Source organism: Hylobates moloch, unplaced genomic scaffold, assembly GCF_009828535.3.
Source record: "Hylobates moloch isolate HMO894 unplaced genomic scaffold, HMol_V3 SCAFFOLD_18, whole genome shotgun sequence".
In the NCBI taxonomy this organism is placed as follows: domain Eukaryota; kingdom Metazoa; phylum Chordata; class Mammalia; order Primates; family Hylobatidae; genus Hylobates; species Hylobates moloch.
Window position 1 is genome coordinate 411737 of NW_026652293.1, and position 21599 is coordinate 433335.

The 21599-nt window shown below is 42.9% G+C and overlaps 1 protein-coding gene across 1 annotated transcript in view; it reads right to left on the reverse strand.

Moving 5' to 3' along the window:
- NDC1 (NDC1 transmembrane nucleoporin) overlaps positions 1–15529 on the reverse strand; it is a 66359-nt gene extending 50830 nt beyond the window's left edge. Inside the window, exons 1-5 of the mRNA XM_032136683.2 lie at positions 15342–15529; positions 12647–12767; positions 9602–9703; positions 4778–4952; positions 2584–2722 (exon numbers count right to left, since the gene is read on the reverse strand). Of these exons, the coding sequence (XP_031992574.1) occupies positions 2584–2722; positions 4778–4952; positions 9602–9703; positions 12647–12767; positions 15342–15398 (594 nt within the window). The 5' untranslated portion in view covers positions 15399–15529. The remainder of the gene's footprint in view (positions 1–2583; positions 2723–4777; positions 4953–9601; positions 9704–12646; positions 12768–15341) is intronic.
- Between the last annotated feature and the right edge of the window lie 6070 nt (positions 15530–21599).

Sequence of the window (21599 nt, forward strand, 5' to 3'; positions counted from 1 at the left end):
AGACAAAGGGTATTGCGGAAGCAAAAACATCAACTATTTCAGATGTTAAAAAAATTAATATTTATATTATTCAACATCTCACTGACACAAAATCAGAAATAAGAAAATTAACCATATCAATCCATACTTGGTACTAAGCACTATGGAAATGAAGAAAGTACAAGAAACACAGTAACAACAGCAGCTAACATTTTTTTGTTGCTTACCATGTACCAGGTACTGTCCTAAGCACTTTACACATTTGAATTCATTTAAACCTCATAAGAACCCTATAAGGGAGTTTTTACTACTACCCTCATCTTAGAGATGAAGAAAACAAGGCACAGAAAGATTAAATAACAACCAATGTTATCAACCAGCAAAAGGAAAATCTGAGCTATCAATCCAGGCAGGCTTGCTTCAGAGCCTCCAATCTTAAAGATAATGCATACTGCCTTTGCACTAAATTTTTAAAAATCCTGTTTGCAGAAAAATGGGAGGCAGTGAAGATAGTAGCCTAGGAATCAAGAATTGTGAGTTCTAGTGCTCCCTCTTTCTGTACAACCCTCAGTAAGTCATGCTTCCTCTCTAATTATGTGAAAGATAAGAAAGCTGAACCAGCTAAATAGTACCTTAGTGGGAACCTGAAAATTCTAATGATCTAAGATAGGGGTGCCTTATCTTTTGGCTTCCCTGGGCCACACTGATAGAAGAAGAATTGTCTTGGGCAACACATAAAATACACTAACGATGGCTGATGAGCTTAAAAAAAAAAAAAAGGAAAGAAAAGAAAAAGGGCTGGGTGTGGTGGCTCACACCTGTAATCCTAGCACTTCGGGAGGCTGAGGCAGGCGTGTCACTTGAGGTCAGGGGTTGGTAACCAGCCTGGTCAATGTGGCAAAACCCCGTCTCTACTAGAAATACAAAAATTAGCCAGGTATGGTGGCACATGCCTGTAATCCCAGCTACTCGGGAGGCTGAGGCAGGAGAATCACTTGAACCCAGGAGGCGGAGGTTGCAGTGAGCCAAGACTGAGCCACTGCACTCCAGCCTGGGCAACAGAGTAAGACTGTCTCAAAAAAAAAAAAAAAAAAGAAAAAGAAAAAGAAAAAGAAAAAGAAAAAAAAAGTCACAAAAAAAATATCGAAATGTTTAAAGAAAGTTTATGAATTTGTGTTGGGCCACAGGTTGGACAAGCTTGACCTAAGCGAAAGGAATCAAGTAAGAAAAAAAATCAAATGTCTTTTCTTGAAAAAACTACACGTTTTCTGAAACAAAGGTTGTCTGCCTCGCTCTCCTTCTCAGTCTCTGCCCCTAAAACACCAATGGAAAACAAGATAAATGATTAGAAGGAATCTAAGGAAAAAGAAAAAATAAAAGATGAACTTCTCTTTTTTTTTTTTGGAGATTAGAGTCTCGCTCTGCCAGACTTGAGTGAAGGAGTGAAGTGGTGCCATCTCAGCTCACTGCTACCTCCGCCTCCCAGGTTCAGTTCCAGGAAGGACTCCTACCAGATTACATTTTTAAGACCTAACTGAAAGGTATTTTATACTCTACCACTCAAACCAACTGAAACTGTTTTATTTATACAAACTTTGCCTTGTTCTGAAAATGATAGGAGACAGTAAGTGATATATTCTAAAATTAATTGCACATCCCCAAAATAAAGGTTCTTAAGTTCAAAAAGAAGCCAGCAGGCCAGCCACAATGGCTCACACCTGTAATCCCAGCACTTCGGGAGATCAACGCAGGCAGATAGCTTGATCCCAGGAGCTCAAGACCAGCCTGGGCAACATGGAGAAACCCCATCTCTACAAAAAATACAAAAATTAGCCAGGCACAGTGGTGCACACCTGTAGTCCCAGATACTCGGGCAGGCTGAGGTGGGAGGATTGCTTGAGCCAGCAGGTATATGTTGCAGTGAACCATGATCACACCACTGCACTCCAGCCTGGGTGACAGAGTGAGACTCTGTCTCAAAAAAAAAAAAAAAAAAGCAGCGGCTGGGCGTGGTAGCTCATGCCTGTAATCCCAGCACTTTGGGAGGCCGAGGTGGGTGGATTACTTGAGGTCAGGAGTTCAAGACCACCCTGGCCAATATGGTGAAACCCCGTCTCTACCAAAAATTAACCGGGCGTGATGGCATGTGGAGGCTGAGGCAGGAGAATTGCTTGAACCCAGGAGGCGGAGGTTGCAGTGAGCTGAGATTGCGCCACTGCACTCCAGCCTGGGTGAAGAAGCGAGACTCTGTCTCCAAAAAAAAAAAGAAGAAGCTACACAGAGTACTTTGCATGAATGTCATCATCATCTTCCCCAAACCCTGCTGGGTCACAGCAAGTGCCACTACCTAGCAGGGAGGGAAACAGTGTAGCAAAGAGGTATTCTGAATGTGGCAACAGGAAAAGGTAGCTACAACTCTCAAAAATATGCTGAAGTCTCAGGAAGACAAATCTCTTCTCGCTAAACGGCATTTTGAGGATTTCAGATCTAAGTTTTGGTTACCAAATCTTGAATGAATCAGATAAATCCAGTTATATACATATGCACCAAGGCAATTTTACCTCAGCCAAATTTTGACATAAAGTAATGCTCAAATGATCTTACCTGTATGATGGGAAATGGAAGATAGTTCATGTTGTTAACAAAATACAGGAGGCTATAGCTATAGCCCATAAATGCTCCAGCCAGTAGGAAAAAAAGATGATACTCATTTAAGCAGGTTTGTGCAGCAGGGCTACCAAAGCTGAAGGGAAAAAATTAAGTTATTAATTCAACGGTCAGGGACATATATCACTGTTTTAGGCTCAATGTTTACTGAAGGCAAAGCTTAATTACTTTAATGACTTAAGAAATGTCCCAAACTCGAACAAGATGGCTCGTTTTCAGTAAGTGTGAACAAGATTAACAAAACCTTTTCTCCTGAATCATGAGACTCTGATCTTTAATTAATTCTACCTCTGTTCCCCTGGAAATCTGATATGATTAAGAATATCTACTATAATAATAAGCAGTATTACTTACAAGTGTCTGGGCTGAGAGCAACTGTAAATAAGTTACATATACCTGATAGAGATGCCGTAACAATGGGTTTGTGTTATCTCTTTAAAACTGAGTATTCCCTGTGGGGATCCAGTGCCCATAAAACTGCTACAAGAGATACTACTGGATTTTGTGGGGCACAAGGCCTTTAAAGCAGAGAGTCCCATACATGTCTGATACTGATTTTTTTTCCTCCTTGTACCTGAGTTGTATCCACAGACAAGACTGCAGCTCCCAGGTGGCTTTGGGACTTACCATCTGTTTGAACTGCCTGAAGGACTCCTGCTCAAGAGGAACTCCTGATGCTTCCCAAATCTAAGAGGCTCCCCCTGCTGGACACTGCTTTAAGCCACTACCCTATCATTTTACAATAGCTTTAATTATAAGCATAAGATCTATTTGGTAAACAACAAGCTCTCAAACTCCTTTGAGAGTTTCTTGAGAATCTCTATCATCTATGAAATATCTGGGGGTATATAGAGCCAACATCATAATTCAGTAGAACTCAATTTTTAATAGAGGCACACAGGTTGTAGGCCTGTCCCACCATCTAACTCCATGAGAGGTAAGACTCAAGGTTAACTGTTATCTGAACTCCGAGTTACAAAATGATGAAGATTAGTTTTGTTAAAGATTCTGACTGTGAAATCATCAGGAAATGTATTTGTAATAGGCATTATCATGTCTTCAACAACTTGTAGCTTACTGCTGCCTTCTGCTCCCTGGAACTTCACTGCCACCTCCATTAGGAAGAGAAGTGCAAAAAGGAATTCAAGACTCACCCACGGTGAGCAGTTGGAATTTCCTTTTTCATAGTAGTCCTGTACTCACAATCTCTTATCATTTAATGTTTATCAACAGGACAGTTTTTACCAAAGAAAGCTTATGATATTACGGGGGAAAAAACAACCTGCCTTATATAATAGTAGCTGGAGGCAAAAAGAAAATCAAGTATTCAGTAGTAATAATGTAAAACTGTTTTAAAGTCAGTAGAAAATAGAGAACTTAAGATCACTCCAATCATCTTTGTTTAAAAAAAACAAAAACAAAAACGAGGTCTCACTATGCTGCCCAGGCTGGAGTGCAGGAGCTATTCACAGGCATAATCATAGGGCACTGCAGCCTCTAATTCCTGAGCTCAAGGGATCCTCCTGCCTCAGCCTGCCAAGCAGTGGGACTACAGGCGCATGCCACCACTCCTGGCTCCCGGTAATCTTTTTCAATTTTTAAAGTCAGAATATCAACTTGCAATTAGTATCAATGCCATGTGTTCAAGAACTATATGAGTTTCAAAATTATAAATGTACTCTATAAAAGGCAGTTATAATTTTTAAACAATTTTTCTTCATTCTTTCCATACTACCCTTCCTTCAAACTCCAACCAAATGCTACCTCTTCCAAGAACATGTGTGGATCCCTCGTTTTCTGAACTTCCACAGGTTTTGTCTGCACATCTCACTTTCTTCATCCTATTACATCCCTCTGCATCCATGTCTTAATTTCTCTATTGCTCTCAACTCTCAAGGAGCTTATAGTCTGTTTGAATCTCTCATAAATCGCATAGCACCTTGAACATAATAAATGTTTTTTTAATTGCTGAAATCAATAAACATAAAATACTAAAAACACTTCATATATGCAAAAAGCGCCTTTTGCAGAAGTCTGGAAAGCAAAGTATACTCATAGGATTAACCTATATAGGTCACCTTTGGCTTAGTAATTAAACAAGGTTCCTAAAGAAATATATATTTAATATTACCTGTTAGTACCAGTGCAGGGAACCACAAGAAAACTGTACTGGCCCTGGGTTATCACTGCAGCACACCAGGCCATCACCATTCCCATTGCAGCATGAATAAATGAGTGCATGAGTTGCTGAGGATGAATGATCTTCCCTATCAGAGCTAGTCTGGAGCAAGGAATAGAAGGCACAACTGCAAAGGAAACACATTACTGTGGCTTTATCATCTACAGCATATGCAGTTAGAGGATCTAAACTATCCCCTCTCATCCTTGCACAAATGCTCCAAAGGCAGAGAGAAACCCACAGTCAACGTAAAATACAATACAGAAAAATTTAAAGTTAAAAATTCTAAGTTAAAAAAATTTGAGGAAAGCATGAATAAACAGACACAAAAAAATCCAAAGAATCTAGAGATGAAACCTAAGGATAGCATGATCAACATTTTTCATTAAAATTTCCTAATAGTTCAAATAGTGCCTATCCTAGTATTCTCCTAAGCACCATAAAAGAATAATGATTTTTTTTTCATATATGGACTACTATAATGGTCTTGCAGTGTGGGAGAGTGATTGGGTTCAGCTCCTGAATACTTTTTATTTACTTATTTATTTATTTATTTATTTATTTTATTTTATTTATTTTTGAGATGGAGTTTCCTCTTGTTGCCCAGGCTACAGTGCAGTGGTGCAATCTTGGCTCACTGCAACCTCTGCCTCCTGGGTTCAAGTGATTCTCCTGCCTCAGCCTCCCAAGTAGCTGGGATTATGGGCGCCTGCCACCATGCCCAGCTAGTTTTTGTATTTTTAGTAGAGACGGGGTTTCACCATGTTGGCCAGGCTGGTCTCAAACTCCTGACCTCAGGTGATCCACCCGCTTCGGCCTCCCAATGTGTTGGGATTACAGGCATGAGCCACCATGCCTGGCCTACTTTTTAAAAAGAGCTCCTGCCATCAGCATTTGAAACTGTCAATATATAATCCACTTATGAAAAATAAACCATAAAGTAGATAAATACTGACAACATAAATGCTAAAATAAATGCTCATATGGGGGTTTTTAATACCCTTCAGACGATCCAAAAATATTTTCTGCAAATGAGCTAGGGAGGCAAGTATGGGTAGGACATGAGGGATGTTTACCTTTGGAAACAGCTAGCCTAGGGTTCCCTGATCTATCTATGCAGGTATTTTCCTCTTACTATACTCAAAGTAAAGAGATGGCAGGAGGTAGAAAATTAAGTACGAAGGGACAAGTTTCAGGTGCTTTACACTTTGAGGAAGAGGCTCCTATTACCTCTCCCTCCCCACCAGAAATGCCCACAAGGTCCTACTGACTGTGCAACTAACTTATAACACTTTAAATATACCAAACCCTCCCATGTCACTAAGCCTTTTTATATGCTACACCTTCTCTCTAGAATATCATTTTCCTTCTTTGTCTACTTAATTCATTTTCCTTCTTTGTCTACTTAATTCAACTCATCCTGCAAGGCTTGGTTTAAGGATCATCTCCTCAAGTTCCCCCATGCTGGGGCAAGTGGTGCTCCTATATAAGCTCTTACCATCCAATGTACTGTAATCAAATATGCTTCATGTTTACTGTCTCTCCATTAATCACGATCTCTGGAGAAAGATGGGACCGTATCATTTCCCTTTTCTCCCCACACAATGCATGGCAAACAGTAAATGCATAAGGGATCGTTACTGAAGGAATGAGCCAAGGTGAATTGTCAGGCTTTAGGAAGGACTGGCTGGGGACCCCTCAACTGACATATTACATACAGAAGATGACCCAGGCACATGGGAGAATATGAAAGAACACTCTGTTTAAGTGTGACTGTAAGCCAGGGAGTTTCGAATAGGGCTTGCATGGAAAAAGCTTGCTAGTCAATAGTGAGGAATTAAGAAAGCAGACTGGGAGCGGTGGCTCATGCCTGTAATCCCAGTACTTTGGGAGGCCAAGGCAGGCGGATCACAAGGTCAGGAGTTTGACACCAGCCTGGCCAATATGGTGAAACCTCGTCTCTACTAAAAATACAAAAAAATAGCCAAGCGTGGTGGCAGGCAACTGTAATCCCAGCTACTCAGGAGGTTGAAGCAGGAGAATCACTTGAACCTGGGAGGCGGAGGTGACAGCGAGCCGAGACCACACCACCGTACTCCAGCCTGGGCAACAGAGCGAGACTCCATCTCAAAAAAAAAAAAAAAGAAAGCGAGGCCGGGCCCAGTGGCTCACACCTGTAACCACAGCACTTTGGGAGGCCGAGGCAAGCGGATCACTTGAGGTTGGGAGTTCGAGACCAGTCTGACCAACATGGTGAAACCCCATGTCTACTAAAAAATACAAAAATTAGCCAGGCATGGTGGCATATGCCTGTAATCCCAGCTACGCGGGGGGCTGAGGCAGGAGAATTGCTTGAACCTGGGAGGTGGAGGTTGCAGTGAGCCGAGATCATGCCATTGCACTCCAGCCTGGGCAACAGAGCTAGACTCCATCTTGGAGACCAAAAACAGAAAGCAAGCAAGGGAAAAGGATACATATTGTAACATCCAGAGTCAGAATTTGAAATGTTAGGCCATATTTTACAAGGAAGTACTGAAGAGCTAAAAAGGAAAATGATGCAGGCTAGGCATGGTGGCTCACGCTTGTAATCCCAACACTTTGGAAGGCCAAGGCAGGCCGATCACCTGAGGTCAGGAGTTTGAGACCTGCCTGACCAACATGGAGAAATCCCGTCTCTACTAAAAATAGAAAAAATTAGCCAGGTGTGGTGGTGCCTGCCTGTAATCCCAGCTACTCGGGAGGCTGAGGTAGGAGAATCGCTTGAAACCAGGAGGCAGAGGTTGCGATGAGCCGAGATCTCACCATTGCACTCCAGCCCAGTCAACAAGAGCAAAACTCTGTCTCAAAAAAAAAAATCCTCCCGGTCTGAGTATTCTATGATCCTACTGCATCTGTTTTCTCTTAAAAAAAAAAAAAAAATAGGCCAGGCATGGTGGCTCATGCCTGTAATCCCAGCACTTTGGAAGGCCGAGGCAGGCCGATCACGAGGTCAAGAGATCGAGACCATCCTGGCTAACACGGTGAAACCCCATCTCTACTAAAAATACAAAAACAAAATTAGCCAGGTGTGGTGGCGGGCGCCTGTAGTCCCAGCTACTCGGGAGGCTGAGGTGGGAGAATGGCGTGAACCCAGGAGGCGGAGCTTGCAGTGAGCCAAAATCATGCCACTGCACTCCAGCCTGGGCGACAGAGCAAGAGTCCGTCTCAAAAAATAATATTAATAAAATAAATAAACAGAATATTCATATAAAGTAATCAATGAAATGTAAAATCTAAAACATGACATTATGATAAACTAATTTAAGGTTTAGATGTGTTAGTACATATTGAACACGTACATTTAAAAAAATTTTTTTTAATTAAAAAAAGGAAAATGGGCTGGGCGCAATGGCTCACGCCTGTAATCCCGGCACTTGGGAGGCCGAGGAGGGCGGATCACAAGGTCAAGAGATGAAGACCATCCTGGCTAACATGGTGAAACCCCGTCTCTTCTAAAAATACAAAAATTAGCTGGGCCTGGTGGCGCATGCCTGTAATCCCAGCTACTCAGGAGGCTGAGGCAGGAGAATCGCTTGAACCCAGGAGGCAAAGGCTGCAGTGAGCTGAGATCGCACCATTGCACTCTAGCCTGGTGACAGAGCGAGACTCTGTCTCAAAAAAAAAAAAAAAAGGAAAATGATGTTATAGTAAAAAAATAAGTGTCAGGAAAAGCTTCTTATTGTATCTTTTTTTCCGTATGTGAATCTGCCACAACTTGTATCTTAAGGGCAGTCTCAAGGAATCTGAAAAGGCAGAAAGAGTATGAAGAGAAACAGAAAAATTAAAAGCTCTGGAATCCAGCAGGTGATTCTCCAAGGCAAAACATAAGTTTTTTTTTTTTAATCACAGTATTATAGATTATTATATTTGAAAAAAAATGTAGAAATCACCTGGTCTTCCCTATAAAGGAATTCTTTTCATAATGTATCTGCCGAATCACAGCTTTAATACTAGCTATGAACTATTACAAGGTCTAAATTTTTTTATTGTGGTAAAATAATAAAATTCACCATTCGAACCATTTTTAAGTACACAGTTCTGTGGCATAAGTACACTCATATTGTTGTACAACCATTACCACCATCCAGCTCCCAAACTTTTCCATCTTCCACAACTCTACCCATTAAACAGCAATCCTCCACTCCCCTTCTCCCAGCCCCTGGTAACTAGCATTCTACTTTCTTTTTTTTTTTTTTTTTGAGACAGAGTCTCGCTCTGTCGCCCAGGCTGGAGTGCAGTAGCGCAATCTCGGCTCACTGCAAGCTCCGCCTCCCGGGTTCACGCCATTCTCCTGCCTCAGCCTCTCCGAGTAGCTGGGACTACAGGCGCCCGCCACCACGCCCGGCTAATTTTTTTTTTTGTATTTTTAGTGGAGACAGGGTTTCACCGTGGTCTCGATCTCCTGACCTTGTGATCCGCCCGTCTCGGCCTCCCAAAGTGCTGGGATTACAGGCGTGAGCCACCGCGCCCGGCCTCTACTTTCTTTCTCTATGAATTTGAGTACTCCAGACACCTCATGTAAGTAGAATCATATATTTGTCCTAAAAAGTCTAAATATATTTTAAAAACAGAAACTAGCACCCAAATAAATGTTAAGATACAACATTCAAAGCACATGATTCTGTATACATTTTTAAAATTTAGACACAAAACACATTCACATATAAAATGTACTAAGTCTTCCCTTAGTTAAATAAATTCGGATATTTCTAAGAAGGTTAACATTTGAAAACTCACCTGCATAGAACTCCACATTGAAAATACTTATTATTATTATTACCACCGACAGCAGCAGGAGGTAAAAGATTACATAGGAACTATACAGGTCACTGAAAGAATCTAAAACACAAGAGAGATGAATTAGTAAAGGTTATGCAGTCATGTAGTCATGTTCAGTACACCGCAATATAAAAAGAGCTTGAACCACAATTATCATTAATTTTAAAGGTTATCTTTTCTTCAAGAATTTAACTGTACACCACTGACAGGTTCAATGAGATATCAACTCAAGAACTACAGTGTGGGCCGGGCATGGGGGGGATCACTAAGCCAGGGAGCTCAAGACCATCCTGGACACATGACAAAACCCTCTCTACAAAAATACAAAAATAGCCAGGTGTGGTGGTGCATATCTGTAGTCTCCAGCTACTCGGGAGGCTGAAGTGGGAAGATCACTTGAGCCTGGGAGTTTGAGGCTGCAGTGAGCAGTGATCATGCCACTGCACTCCAGCCTAGGCAACAGAGAAAGACCCTGTTTCAAAAACAAAGGGGAAAAAAAAGGAGTTACAGTGTGAGTTATTTGTACCTGGCCCCAGGTACTTTAAAATTATACTAGAATTTCTTAAATGACCCAGTTAACATCAGACAAAATACTAGAACATGCAAAACTTTTTTCTTTCTTTTCTCTGTCTCTTTTTCTTTCTTTCAAGACAGAGTCTTGCTCTGTCACCCAGGCTGGAGTGTAGTGGCTCAATCTTGGCTCACTGCAACCTCCACCTCCTGGGTTCAAGCCATTCTGCCTCAGCCTTCCAGCAGCTGGGATTACAGATGCCCGCCACGGCGACTTTTTGGGGTCTCAGTATGTTGTCAAGGCTGGTCTCAAACTCCTGACCTCAAGTAATCCACCCACCTCGGCCTCCCAAAATGCTGGGATTACAGGTATGAGCCACTGCACCCAGCCACGCATATGCAAATATTTAATCATGTGAAAGAGAAGTATCATATTTAGTAATATACCAACAAAGTTTTTCCTTAAAATATAAAGAATAGTTCTCAGATCTCTTCTTCATAAATGCAATTACCTCATATAGCTAAAGTAACATTTTTAGAAATAGAATAATCCATACATTACATCATCATCTAAACGAGCAGAACTAAAAAACAAAAAAATCAGGATGTCCCCATGAAATACTAACACATTCACATTTTACAGTAGTTCAACAATTGATATGCCATCTCAAAGTTTAAAATATATATATATATTATGCCTACAAATATGAACAAAAGAAATAAAAATAAGAACATGTTTGCTGAATAGGCTAAGACTTAATAATAAAACCACTTATTTTTAAAAGTACAATTCATTGACCTAAATTTTTTTTTTTGAGATGGAGTCTCACTCTGTCACCCAGGCTGGAGTGAAGTGGCGTGGTCTTAGCTCACTGCAACCTCCGCACCCCCCTTCCCCTTTAAGCAATTCTCCTGCCTCAGCCTCCTGAGTAGCTGGGACTACAGGTGCATGCCGCCACACCCAGGCTGGTCGTGAACTCCTGAGCTCAGGCAATCTGCCCGCCTCAGCCTCCCAAAGTGCTGGGATTACAGGGGTGAGCCACCACACCCGGCCCATTGACCTAAATTAATGAGGAACATTTACTAAGCATCCACAATTAAACCCAAGCTTCTAATGAGGAAAATGGCATAAATCAAATCCAACCTGCAGAGAAAGTGTTATGAGGATTAAAAAAACCTCTGGCCATGAAATGGCAAAAAGTTTTTGTCTCCAGTGCCAATTGTGAACAATTGGTAATGGCTCTCAAATACAAGATTGAGTACTCTGAGGTTGCCACCAGACAGCCATGATCAGTGAGTGAAGCAGACACAGGTACGGTGGCTATAGAAATATTTGCTATGCCTGTGCTGGCTTATGGCTTAATTTCACCTGACCAGTGGGACCTATCGAAAAAGTGATGGACATATGTCAACAAGAAACTTAACACCAGTATCTCCAAAGGTAAAGAGTCCAACTCCTTGAAAACTGGCATTTTCTTGTGAAAAACGAAATTAAAAACTCACTTCCCACTTTCCAAGGCAAAAGAAAGACCAATTTTCAATCCTAAATCAGTTACTCACTAGCTGGGTGTCTCTGCCTGGATTATTTAACCTGAATCTCAGTTATCCCATTTATAAAGTAGAAATAATACCTCTTAACTACAGAGTTACAGGAAGGATAAGAGGTAATATACGTAAGGAGCTGGCACAAAGTAAACAGGCAATAATAGGTAGTTATTAACAGAAAACAAGTTAATTTTAATAAATTTAGTAATTTTATTTAGTCTGTAAGGAATTTAAGGAACATTTTAGGCCAGGTGTGGTGGCTCACGCCTGTAATCCCAGCACTTCGGGAGGCCGAGGCAGGTGGATTGCTTGAAGTCAGGAGCTCAAGACCAGCCTGGGCAACATGGCAAAACCTCGTATCTACTAAAAATACAAAAATCACCCGGGCGTGGTGGTGCGTGCCTGTAATCCCAGCCACTCAAGAGGCTGAGGCACAAGAATTGCTTGAAGATGGGAAGCAGAGGTTGCAGTGAGCCAAGACTGAGCCACTGCATTCAGCCTGGGCAACAGAGCGAGACTCTGTTTCAAAAAAAGAAATCAAGTGCTCTTAATTTTAGACGTATTTTTAAAAGAGGTACATGTCATATTTTCTACCCACAATTTCGAATCGATGACAGGAACAGTTCTCTATTTTAAAGAGACAAATAATCTCAATAAAGCTGCCCAAAGGAAAAACAAATGAAACTAAGTTTTCATTTATGGGGTCTTCTAACGATCTTTTTGTTCCTATGATCACACATAGTCTTTGACAAGCTTATTAATCTTATCACATAATAAAAAGGTGATTTATGTTATGAAGGAGACATCTTAAAATTATCTCAAAGTGAATGTTTTGATGTGTCAATACATCATAGGCAGTAATTAAAAATAAACTGCTTGAAACATAATGCAATTTTTATGTTGAGAAGTAGGTCCTATAACTTTCTCCCCAAGTTGAGTATCACTTACCAGACAGCCACTGTATAGGATGAAACAAATCAATCCTGCTGAAAATTATAAATACTGTGGTGCAGATGGGTAGAAGCAGCACTGACCAAACAATACTTGCAACTATCCTCCAGCCCAAAACCTATAAACAAAAAGAAAAACCCTCACTCATGAAGTCAGTTAAATTATTTCAGTTATGCAAATCCTATCTTTTCATACAGGATGCTAACCACTAACTCAGATCATAATCCATAACTCAAACATTCACTACTAGTAATAATGTTACATACCACTAAAGAATTTATAGTATCAGTGAGCTGATGCTTGCGTTAGTACAAAGTTAGGTGCAACATCAAATATCATACTTTGTATAAGGGGTGGTGGGCATTGATTTACAGCTGTTTTAGAGCAACTAATACTTGTCTCTCTAGGCTTAATTGATAGCTATATTAATATATAAAGGCTGTACACATTTTATGGGAACCACTTGTATACTGTAACTGTATTTACAATCATCAGACATGAACCTTTACTGGGCAACTACGGCACTGTAGCATTCTATTCATGTTTGAATTGCCAGTATCTATCATATAGGAGGAAAATATTTACTGCTGAATAATACAAGAAGATATAGAGGGGTTTTAAGCATGAAAGTGACAATCAAATTCATGTTGCTCAAGGTAAAACATGTCTGTTTAAAGCTGGCTTTAAGGAAGATGGATGAGTTGGGACAAGAACCAAACAAGAGACAAAGCAGTTAGGAGGCAGTCCACCAAAAAGTTGAGGCCGGGCGTGGTGGCTCACACCCATATCCCAGCACTTTGGGAGGCCAAGGTGGGCGGATCACTTGAGGCCAGGAGTTTGAGACCAGCCTGGCCAACATGGTAAAACCCTGTCTCTACAAATTTTTTAAAAATTAGCCAGGCATCACTCCAGCCCGGACAACAGAGCAAGACTCTGTCTGAAAAAAAAAAAAAAAAGAAGAAAGTTGAACTCCTATCCCACATTCTTTTTGATGTTGTGATTTTGAGGCAGCTCGCTCTGTCCCCCAGGCTAGATGCAACAGCGCCATCTCAGCTCACTGCAACCTCCGCCTCCCGGGTTCAAGTGATTCTCCTGCCTCAGCCACCTGAGTATTTGGAGTTACAGGTGCCCGCCACCACACCTGACTAATTTTTTTTTTCAGTAGAGATGGGGTCTCGAACTCCTGACCCCAGGTGATCCTCCCGCCTCAGCCTCCCAAAGTGTTAAGATTACAGGTGTGAGCCACAGTGCCCAGCCTCCTATCCCACATTCTATATAAAAATTAACTCAAAACAGATTAAAGACCTACATGTAAGAGCTAAAACTATAAAACTCTTGGAAGAAAACATAGGAGTAAACCTTCACGATCTTGCATTTGGCAATGGTTTCTTAGATATGACACCAAAAGCATAAGCAACAAAAGAAAAATATAGATAAATTGGACATCATCAATATTTAAAACTTTTTTGCTTCAAAAGACACTGTCAGCCAGGTGCGGTGGCTCACAAGTGCCAAAGGTGGCAACAACCCAAATACCCACATACTGATGAATGGATAAACAAAATATGGTATGTCCATACAGTGGATTATTCAGCCACAAAAAAGAATGAAGTACTCATGCATGCTAAACATGCACTGGGCACAATGGCATGCACCTGATGTCCCAGATAGTTAGGAGGCTGAGGCAGGAGGACTGGTTGAGCCCAGAAGCTCAAGACCCGGCTGGAGAAGATATCGTATCTCTATTATAAAAATAATTTTTAAAAAAATTTTAGGGGCCAGGCAAGGTGGCTCACGCTTGTAATCTCAGCACTTTGGGAGGCCGAGGCGGATGACTCACTTGAGGTCAGGAGTTCAACACCGGCCTGACCAACATGGTGAAACCCCATCTCTACTAAAAATACAAAAATTAGCTGGGCGTGGTGGTGCGTACCTATAATCCCAGCTCCTCGGGAAGCTGAGGCAGAACTACTTGAACCCTGGAGGCGGGGGTTGCAGTGAGCTCACATCGCGCCATTGCACTCCAGCCTGGGCAACAGGGAGCGAGCCTCCGGCTCAAAAAAAAAAAAAAAGATAAGACTTAAGGACCCAAAAGTTTTTAGTTTGGAATACAGGGGAGATGGCAGTGCACTGGGATAGAAGCACTTTTCCAAAAGGAATCTTTCTCCTCTTTCTCTTTGCACTCCAGAGAAGGGATGTAATACTGTTAATGCCGTAACTCTAAGGAGGAAGTACTATTCCCCTCGGCTCAGTCCCATTCTACCTTACAGAGAACACCTGCCCTGCTTACTGGACCCTAACCCCAGCCTCTACTAATGCCACATTTCTTTCCAATTCCGTGCATTCCTTCCCACTTCTTAACGAAACAAATGAAGTTATTTATTTTGCACCTACTGGATACGGTACCCTTGCGTAAAACTCCGCCTCACTCCCTATTCCAATTTCCATTCAGTCCATCCGTCCCACTCTGACCAGCTTCCTTCCACTCAGAACCCCTCTCCTACCCCGTAACCAGCTTCCACTCAGGACGTCGCACAACCCTGCAATCAGTCCTCCCAGCGGTGCCTTCCCCACGCGTTGTCTCCACGCTACCTTGGGACCGGCCCTCCCCCGCCCAGCGCGCACGCGCGATCAGAGCTTGCCCACCCGGCCCGACCCTGGCAGCGCGTGCCACAGTGCACGCCACACTCACGCGCCACAGTATGTCCCGCGACCTGCCGGCGCAGGGCCCACTCAACGCCGTGGCCATGGAGATGGCGGCCCCTAGTCTAGGGCGTACAGGAGACCGTGCGCCCGCCCGCCACCGCAGTTCAAAGGGAGGAAGGCCCCAGGAGGACCCTGCTGGGGCTGCCTCAAACGCTGCCTGAGCGAAGCCCGGCCCAGGCCCCAACCCATCCCTGCGAGGCTTCGTCTGGACAAGCTCAACGGGCCAGGACTGCCGCGCAGACACGTCCCGCAAACGGGGCTGTAACTCCAGGAACCGCCCTCTGGCGTCCAAAAGGTCCCTTCGAAGCAGGGTCCAGAGGGGCGCCAGAAGCAGGTGGCGGCGCTGCATGCTGGGAACTGTAGTCTCGACGGCCCCCTGGGAGGAAGTAGGAGGAGTGTTGCATTCTGGGACTCGGAGTTCCAAAGTACAGAATGCTGGGAGTCGAGGTCTTCCTGGAGGTGCCTTGAGGCATGCTGGGAATAGTAGTCTTTTATAAAGCCGATAACAGCCACAGTATTGATGGACTGGAATTCTTCAGTTAGAGGTAGCAAAATGATCTGCCCTCATTTCTCCCTATTACTTTATCAGTCACCTAAAAGTGAAACCAAAGGATGTGGTGGTCCTCTCCACAATAGGTACGCAGTAATTTTACTGAAATAAAAAAAAATTCTCTAGAGATGCTTTTGGTTTCATAAAATCTGGTTTCTACTTCCAGATCTGCCACTTGCTCAATTGAATATTTTTATCTTCTCTGAGCCTCCATTTCTTCAACTGTAAGATAAGGATGAAAATAAAAATATCCTGGTGATGCTGTGAGGATGTAAATAATATGCTATACAAATGTTATCTTTAATATACTGCCAGTAAGAAAAAAGGTTTTTCATCAACCCAAGTTTCACCTAATGAAGTCTTCTCAGTGCTTTAGACCTCAGTGAGATCCCTGGATGCATATCGCTAACGCCTTTTTATGCTCAATCACATGCTACAGTCAACATGCAATACTCAAGACAGAAATAGATTCAGTGATTTACTGACTAAAGAAATGCATAGGCTGGTGAGAGGAACTGAGATCACACCTACCGCTCTGCAATGTCTGCTAACAATGGCTTCCTGAATGCTTTAAGATTATATCCTATTCACTTCCAAAATCATGTTACTATCAGTCATATCTAAAGCACTGCAGGACAAACTGGGAATACAACTGATAGATCAAGTCTCTGCCGTGAAGAGACCTACCGGGTGGAGAAAACTTGTAAGAATTAGTCCAGGCCAGGCGCAGTGGCTCACACCTGTAATCCAGCACTTTGGGAGGCCGAGGCAGGAGGGTGGTGCCCCTGCTCTGTTAGAACCACTCTATTGCTTTGAGCACCCTGTAGCTGCTGAAAGCACCACCCAGAAGTGCCTGCAACTATCCAAAGTTGCTCTCTGAGCCTTTGAAAGCTATAACCTGGCCGAGCGTCGTGGCTCACACCTGTAATCCATTTGGATTACTTTGGGAGGCCGAGGTGGGCGGATCACCAGGTCAGGCGATTGAGAACATCCTGGCCAACATGGTGAAACCCCGTCTCTACTAAAAATACAAAAATTAGCTGGGCGTGGTGGCACATGCCTGTAGTTCCAGCTACTCAGGAGGCTGAGGCAGGAGAATCGCTTGAACCAGGGAGGCAAAGGTTGAAGTGAGCCGAGATCACGCCACTGCACTCCAGCCTGGAGACAGAGTGAGACTCCATCTCAAAAAAAAAAAAAGAAAGAAAAGAAAAGAAAAAGAAAGCTATAAACTAATTATTTGAAATAGAATACATTTTTTAAATGACACAAGACCTCTTTGGTCTCAGCCACAGAAGCCAGACAAAGGGAACATCATCGTTTGGAAAGCATTGCAGTAAGACAAATGTTGTGCTGCCGCTGTGCCCCTAAGGCCTACCACCTTCAGAAGTCAACCTGTGGCAAATGTGCTACCTTGCCAAGCACAAGAGGAAGTAAAACTGGAGTGCCAATGCTGAAAGATGAAATACCACCGGGACTAGTCAAATGAGGCACCTAAAAAGTGTATACTGCAGATTCAGGCATGGATTCTGTGAAGGAACAACACCTAGACCCAAGAGGGCAGCTGTTGCAGCATCCAGTTCATCTTAAGAATTTCACTCCAGCCTGGGCAACAAGAGTAAAACTCGTCTCAAAAAAAAAATAAATAAATAAAAGGAAAAAAAGAATTTTGATGATTAGTCACCCAACAAATGTTCTGGTTGGCCGGGCGTGGTGGCTCATGCCTGTAATCCTAGCACTTTGGGAGGCTGAGGCAGGTGGATCACTTGAGGTCAGGAGTTCAAGAACAACCTGGCCAACATGGTGAAACCCCATCTCTACTAAAAATACAAAAATTAGCTGGGCGTGGTGGTGGGAGCCTGTAATCCCAGTTACTCGGGAGGCTAAGGCAGCAGAATCACTTGAATCTGGGAGGCAGAGGTTGCAGTGAGCCAAGATTGCACTCCAGCCTGGGAAACAAGAGTGAAATTCTATCTAAAAAAAAAAAAAAATGTGATTAGCCATTTGCAAAGACAAAATAAAAGACATTCACTTTGAAAGACAGCTCCTTGGACATACAAAGTCTCTTGTACAACAGTATTTTTGTGGTGAGTCAAACAAAAAATAAATTTAAACCATATAGATGATATTTACCCGTGGAGTGTGGAGAACACATATCCCAGAATAACTCTAAAATTATTATTATTATTATTATTATTATTATTTTTTTTTTTTTTTTTTTTTTTTTTTTTTTGAGACGGAGTCTTGCTCTGTCGCCCAGGCTGGAGTGCAGTGGCGTGATCTCGGCTCACTGCAACTTCCGCCTCCCGGGTTCACGCCATTCTCCTGCCTCAGCCTCTCCGAGTAGCTGGGACTACAGGCGCCCGCCACCACGCCCGGCTAATTTTTTGTATTTTTTTGGTAGAGACGGGGTTTCACCGTGGTCTCGATCTCCTGACCTCGTGATCCGCCCGCCTCGGCCTCCCAAAGTGCTGGGATTACAAGCGTGAGCCACCGCGCCCGGCCCTTAAAATTATTATTATTATTTTATTGCCAAACTCCAAGCCTCTGGGAAGAATTCAAAAGGCATAGCAATGTGGAAAGAAAAGTCAGGCTCCTCCTCCTTCCTTTGATGCCCCCTCTCTGGAGCCTGGCTGCACTCCTGGCTGGCAGTTTGGTGGGCTGTCCTCTGCTGCCTGCTTCTTCGGGGTGAAATCTCAAAGTAAAGGCTGATGCAGAGAGAAGGAGATCCAGGAGGGGAAACTCACATCGCATTGCAAAGTGTGTAATCTATGCTTTTTAATGTTTCTTCTCCTAGTATTTTTTAAAGGTTTTTTAAAAGCTTTTTTCTGCCTAGTTTGTTAAAAAGACTGACTTAACCCTCTGCCTGTGACACAGAGACAGTAACATAAAATCTGTGGGTGAAGGTAAGGCTCCGTAGTGCCTCATTTCCAAGGATATGAGGAAGAGGCAGAATCAAAGGCTTTTCACATAAATACACATGCAAGGCAATAGGTAATGGCTTTAGAGTCAGACAAATGGGGATGTGAGTCCTGGCTGCATGCTTCATGGCAGGGTGGTTAGCTTGAGCAAGTAACTCAACCTCTTAGTGCCTCAGTTTTCTCAACTGTAAAAAGGGGGATAATACTGTGCACTGTTCTGCACTGTTCTTTTTTTTTTTTTTTTGAGACGGAGTCTCACTCTGTTGCCCAGGCTGGAGGGCAATAATGGCACGCGATCTTGGCTCACTGCAACCTCCGCCTCCCGGGTTCAAGCAATTCTCCTGCTTCAGCCTCCCAAGTAGCTGGGATTACAGGTGTGGTGTGCACTGTTCCTTATTTCTATGGACCTTTATTTCTATGGACCTATCTAAATTGAGCCTCCACCCTTCAAATAATGTGACAGTCATTAATACTCCAGGCACATGATAGGATTTCACTTCGTGGCCCCCTTTGAAGTTAGGTATGGCCACGTAACAGTTCTAGCCAATAAGTTGTGAGAAAGAACATATATCATTTAAAGGTGGAATTTAATTCCCATTACGAGCCTCTCCAGAGCTCTCTTTCCTCTGGCACACTGACCAACAACATCTTAGATGTTTGTTACTCCGTCACCCCAGATGCCTGAGTGACCACAGTGAACAGAGTCTCCTGCCAGCCTGTGATTAACTTACAACATGAACAAGAAATAAAACTTTGATTTAAGCTGCTTTCAACTATAATTTACAGTTCTTGATTTTTTTTAATTTTTATTTATTTATTTACCAATTTTTTTTTGAGATGGAGTCTCGCTCTGTCACCCAGGCTGGAGTGCAGTGGCGCTATCTCGGCTCACTGCAAGCTCTGCCTCCCGGGTTCACTCCATTCTCCTGCCTCAGCCTCCTAAGTAGCTGGGACAGGTGCCCACCACCACATTCAGCTAATTTTTTTGTATTTTTAGTAGACATGGGGTTTCAGTGTGTTAGCCAGGATGGTGCCGATCTCCTGACCTTGTGATCCGCCCACCTCGGCCTCCCAAAGTGCTGGGATTACAGGCATGAGCCACCACGCCCAGCCAGTTCTTGATTATTTTAGAAGAGCCTAACCTATCCCCAAAGATACCAGTAGTAAATCAATAAATGCAGTTACCTGAAGAGGACTTGAAAAGTCTTTGAAAAACTTTGTTTTATGCATCACCTTATTAATTCACCCCACCAGCATTTACCAAGCAATGAGTATCGGCCAGGCACTTTGCTAGGCTCTGTGGGAGTAGACACAGGAGTGCAGTCCCTGCTGTCAGGACCCTTCTGTCGAGTACACAAGGCCTCATTCGTAGACACTCACTCTCTTCAACCATCCTCCCAACCAGTGCATGCATCTGGTAGAAATGGCTTTATCCGTTTTTAGCTGACAGGCTGTTCTTGGAAAATGGATGAAGGCTCGAAGTATAGGTTTAAGATACTAAAGCTGATCTGACAGACCCTTCATCCCCTCACCAACACATCATGACATCATGTTTATTTTTTTCTGCCTTCATACCTCTGCTTAATCTGGACTCTCTGCATCTTCAAATTCCATGTCTTCCATGAAGTATTTCCTGTTGAATTCCTCCTCTTCTAAAAATCCTAGAATTCTACCCCTTATTGAATACATCCTGCCATCACTAGCATAGCAGAGAAAGAGCAAACTTTGGAGCCAGACAGTCCTAGGCTTAAGTCCTAGCTTTGCCCCTCCCTAAATGAGAAGGCTAGAGACCATGCTTTGGTTGAATGCTTATTATATACTGGACACTCTAAGTCATATCATATAAATTTAATTATCACACTTCCCCTTCAATATATATATAATATTTTAGAGTAAGCCAAGCTGAGGTAAAATGAAGCATGGACTCACACACCCATATCAATTTTAACATTTCAGCTCTTTTATATAAATAATATTTCAGTGTGGTATATCTTATTTGCTTGCTTGCTTTTTAAAAAAAAATTTACGTGGATCACGAGGTCAGAAGATCAAGATCATCCTGGCTAACACCGCGAAACCCCATCTCTACAAAAAATTAGCCGGGCGTGGTGACGGGCACCTGTAGTCTCAGCTACTCAGGAGGCTGAGGCAGGAGAATGGCATGAACCCGGGAGGCGGAGCTTGCAGTGAGCCGAGATCACGCTACTGCACTCCAGCCTGGGCGACAGAGCGAGACTCTGTCTCAAAAAAAAATAAATAAATAAATAAATTTACAAAGGTTTGTATTTTTGTTCTAATCATTTCCTTTTTTTTTTTTTTTTTTCTGAGACGGAGTCTTACTCTGTCGCCCAGGCTGGAGTGCAGTGGCACCATCTCAGCTCAACTGCAACCTCCGCCTCCTGGGTTCAAGCAATTCTCCTGCCTCAGCCTGCCGAGTAGCTGGGGTTACAGGCACGCACCGCCACACCTGGCCAATTTTTGTATTTTTAGTAGAGCCGGGGTTTCACCATATTGGCCAGGCTGGTCTTGAGCTCCTGACCTTAGGTGATCTGCCCGCCTCAGCCTCCCAAAGTGCTGGGATTACAGGCGTGAGCCACTGCACCCGGCCTCATTTCCTATCTATAATATCTTTTATCCCCTCTGTTTGGGAAACAGGTAATGATTGTCTGTAGTTTTCCTCTTACGAACAACATAGACATTATTTAGTAACTTCTTCCTCCTCCCCTTCTTATCCTCCAGCAGGTGATGTGAAGCAAAGTTCTTTTGCTATATCTAT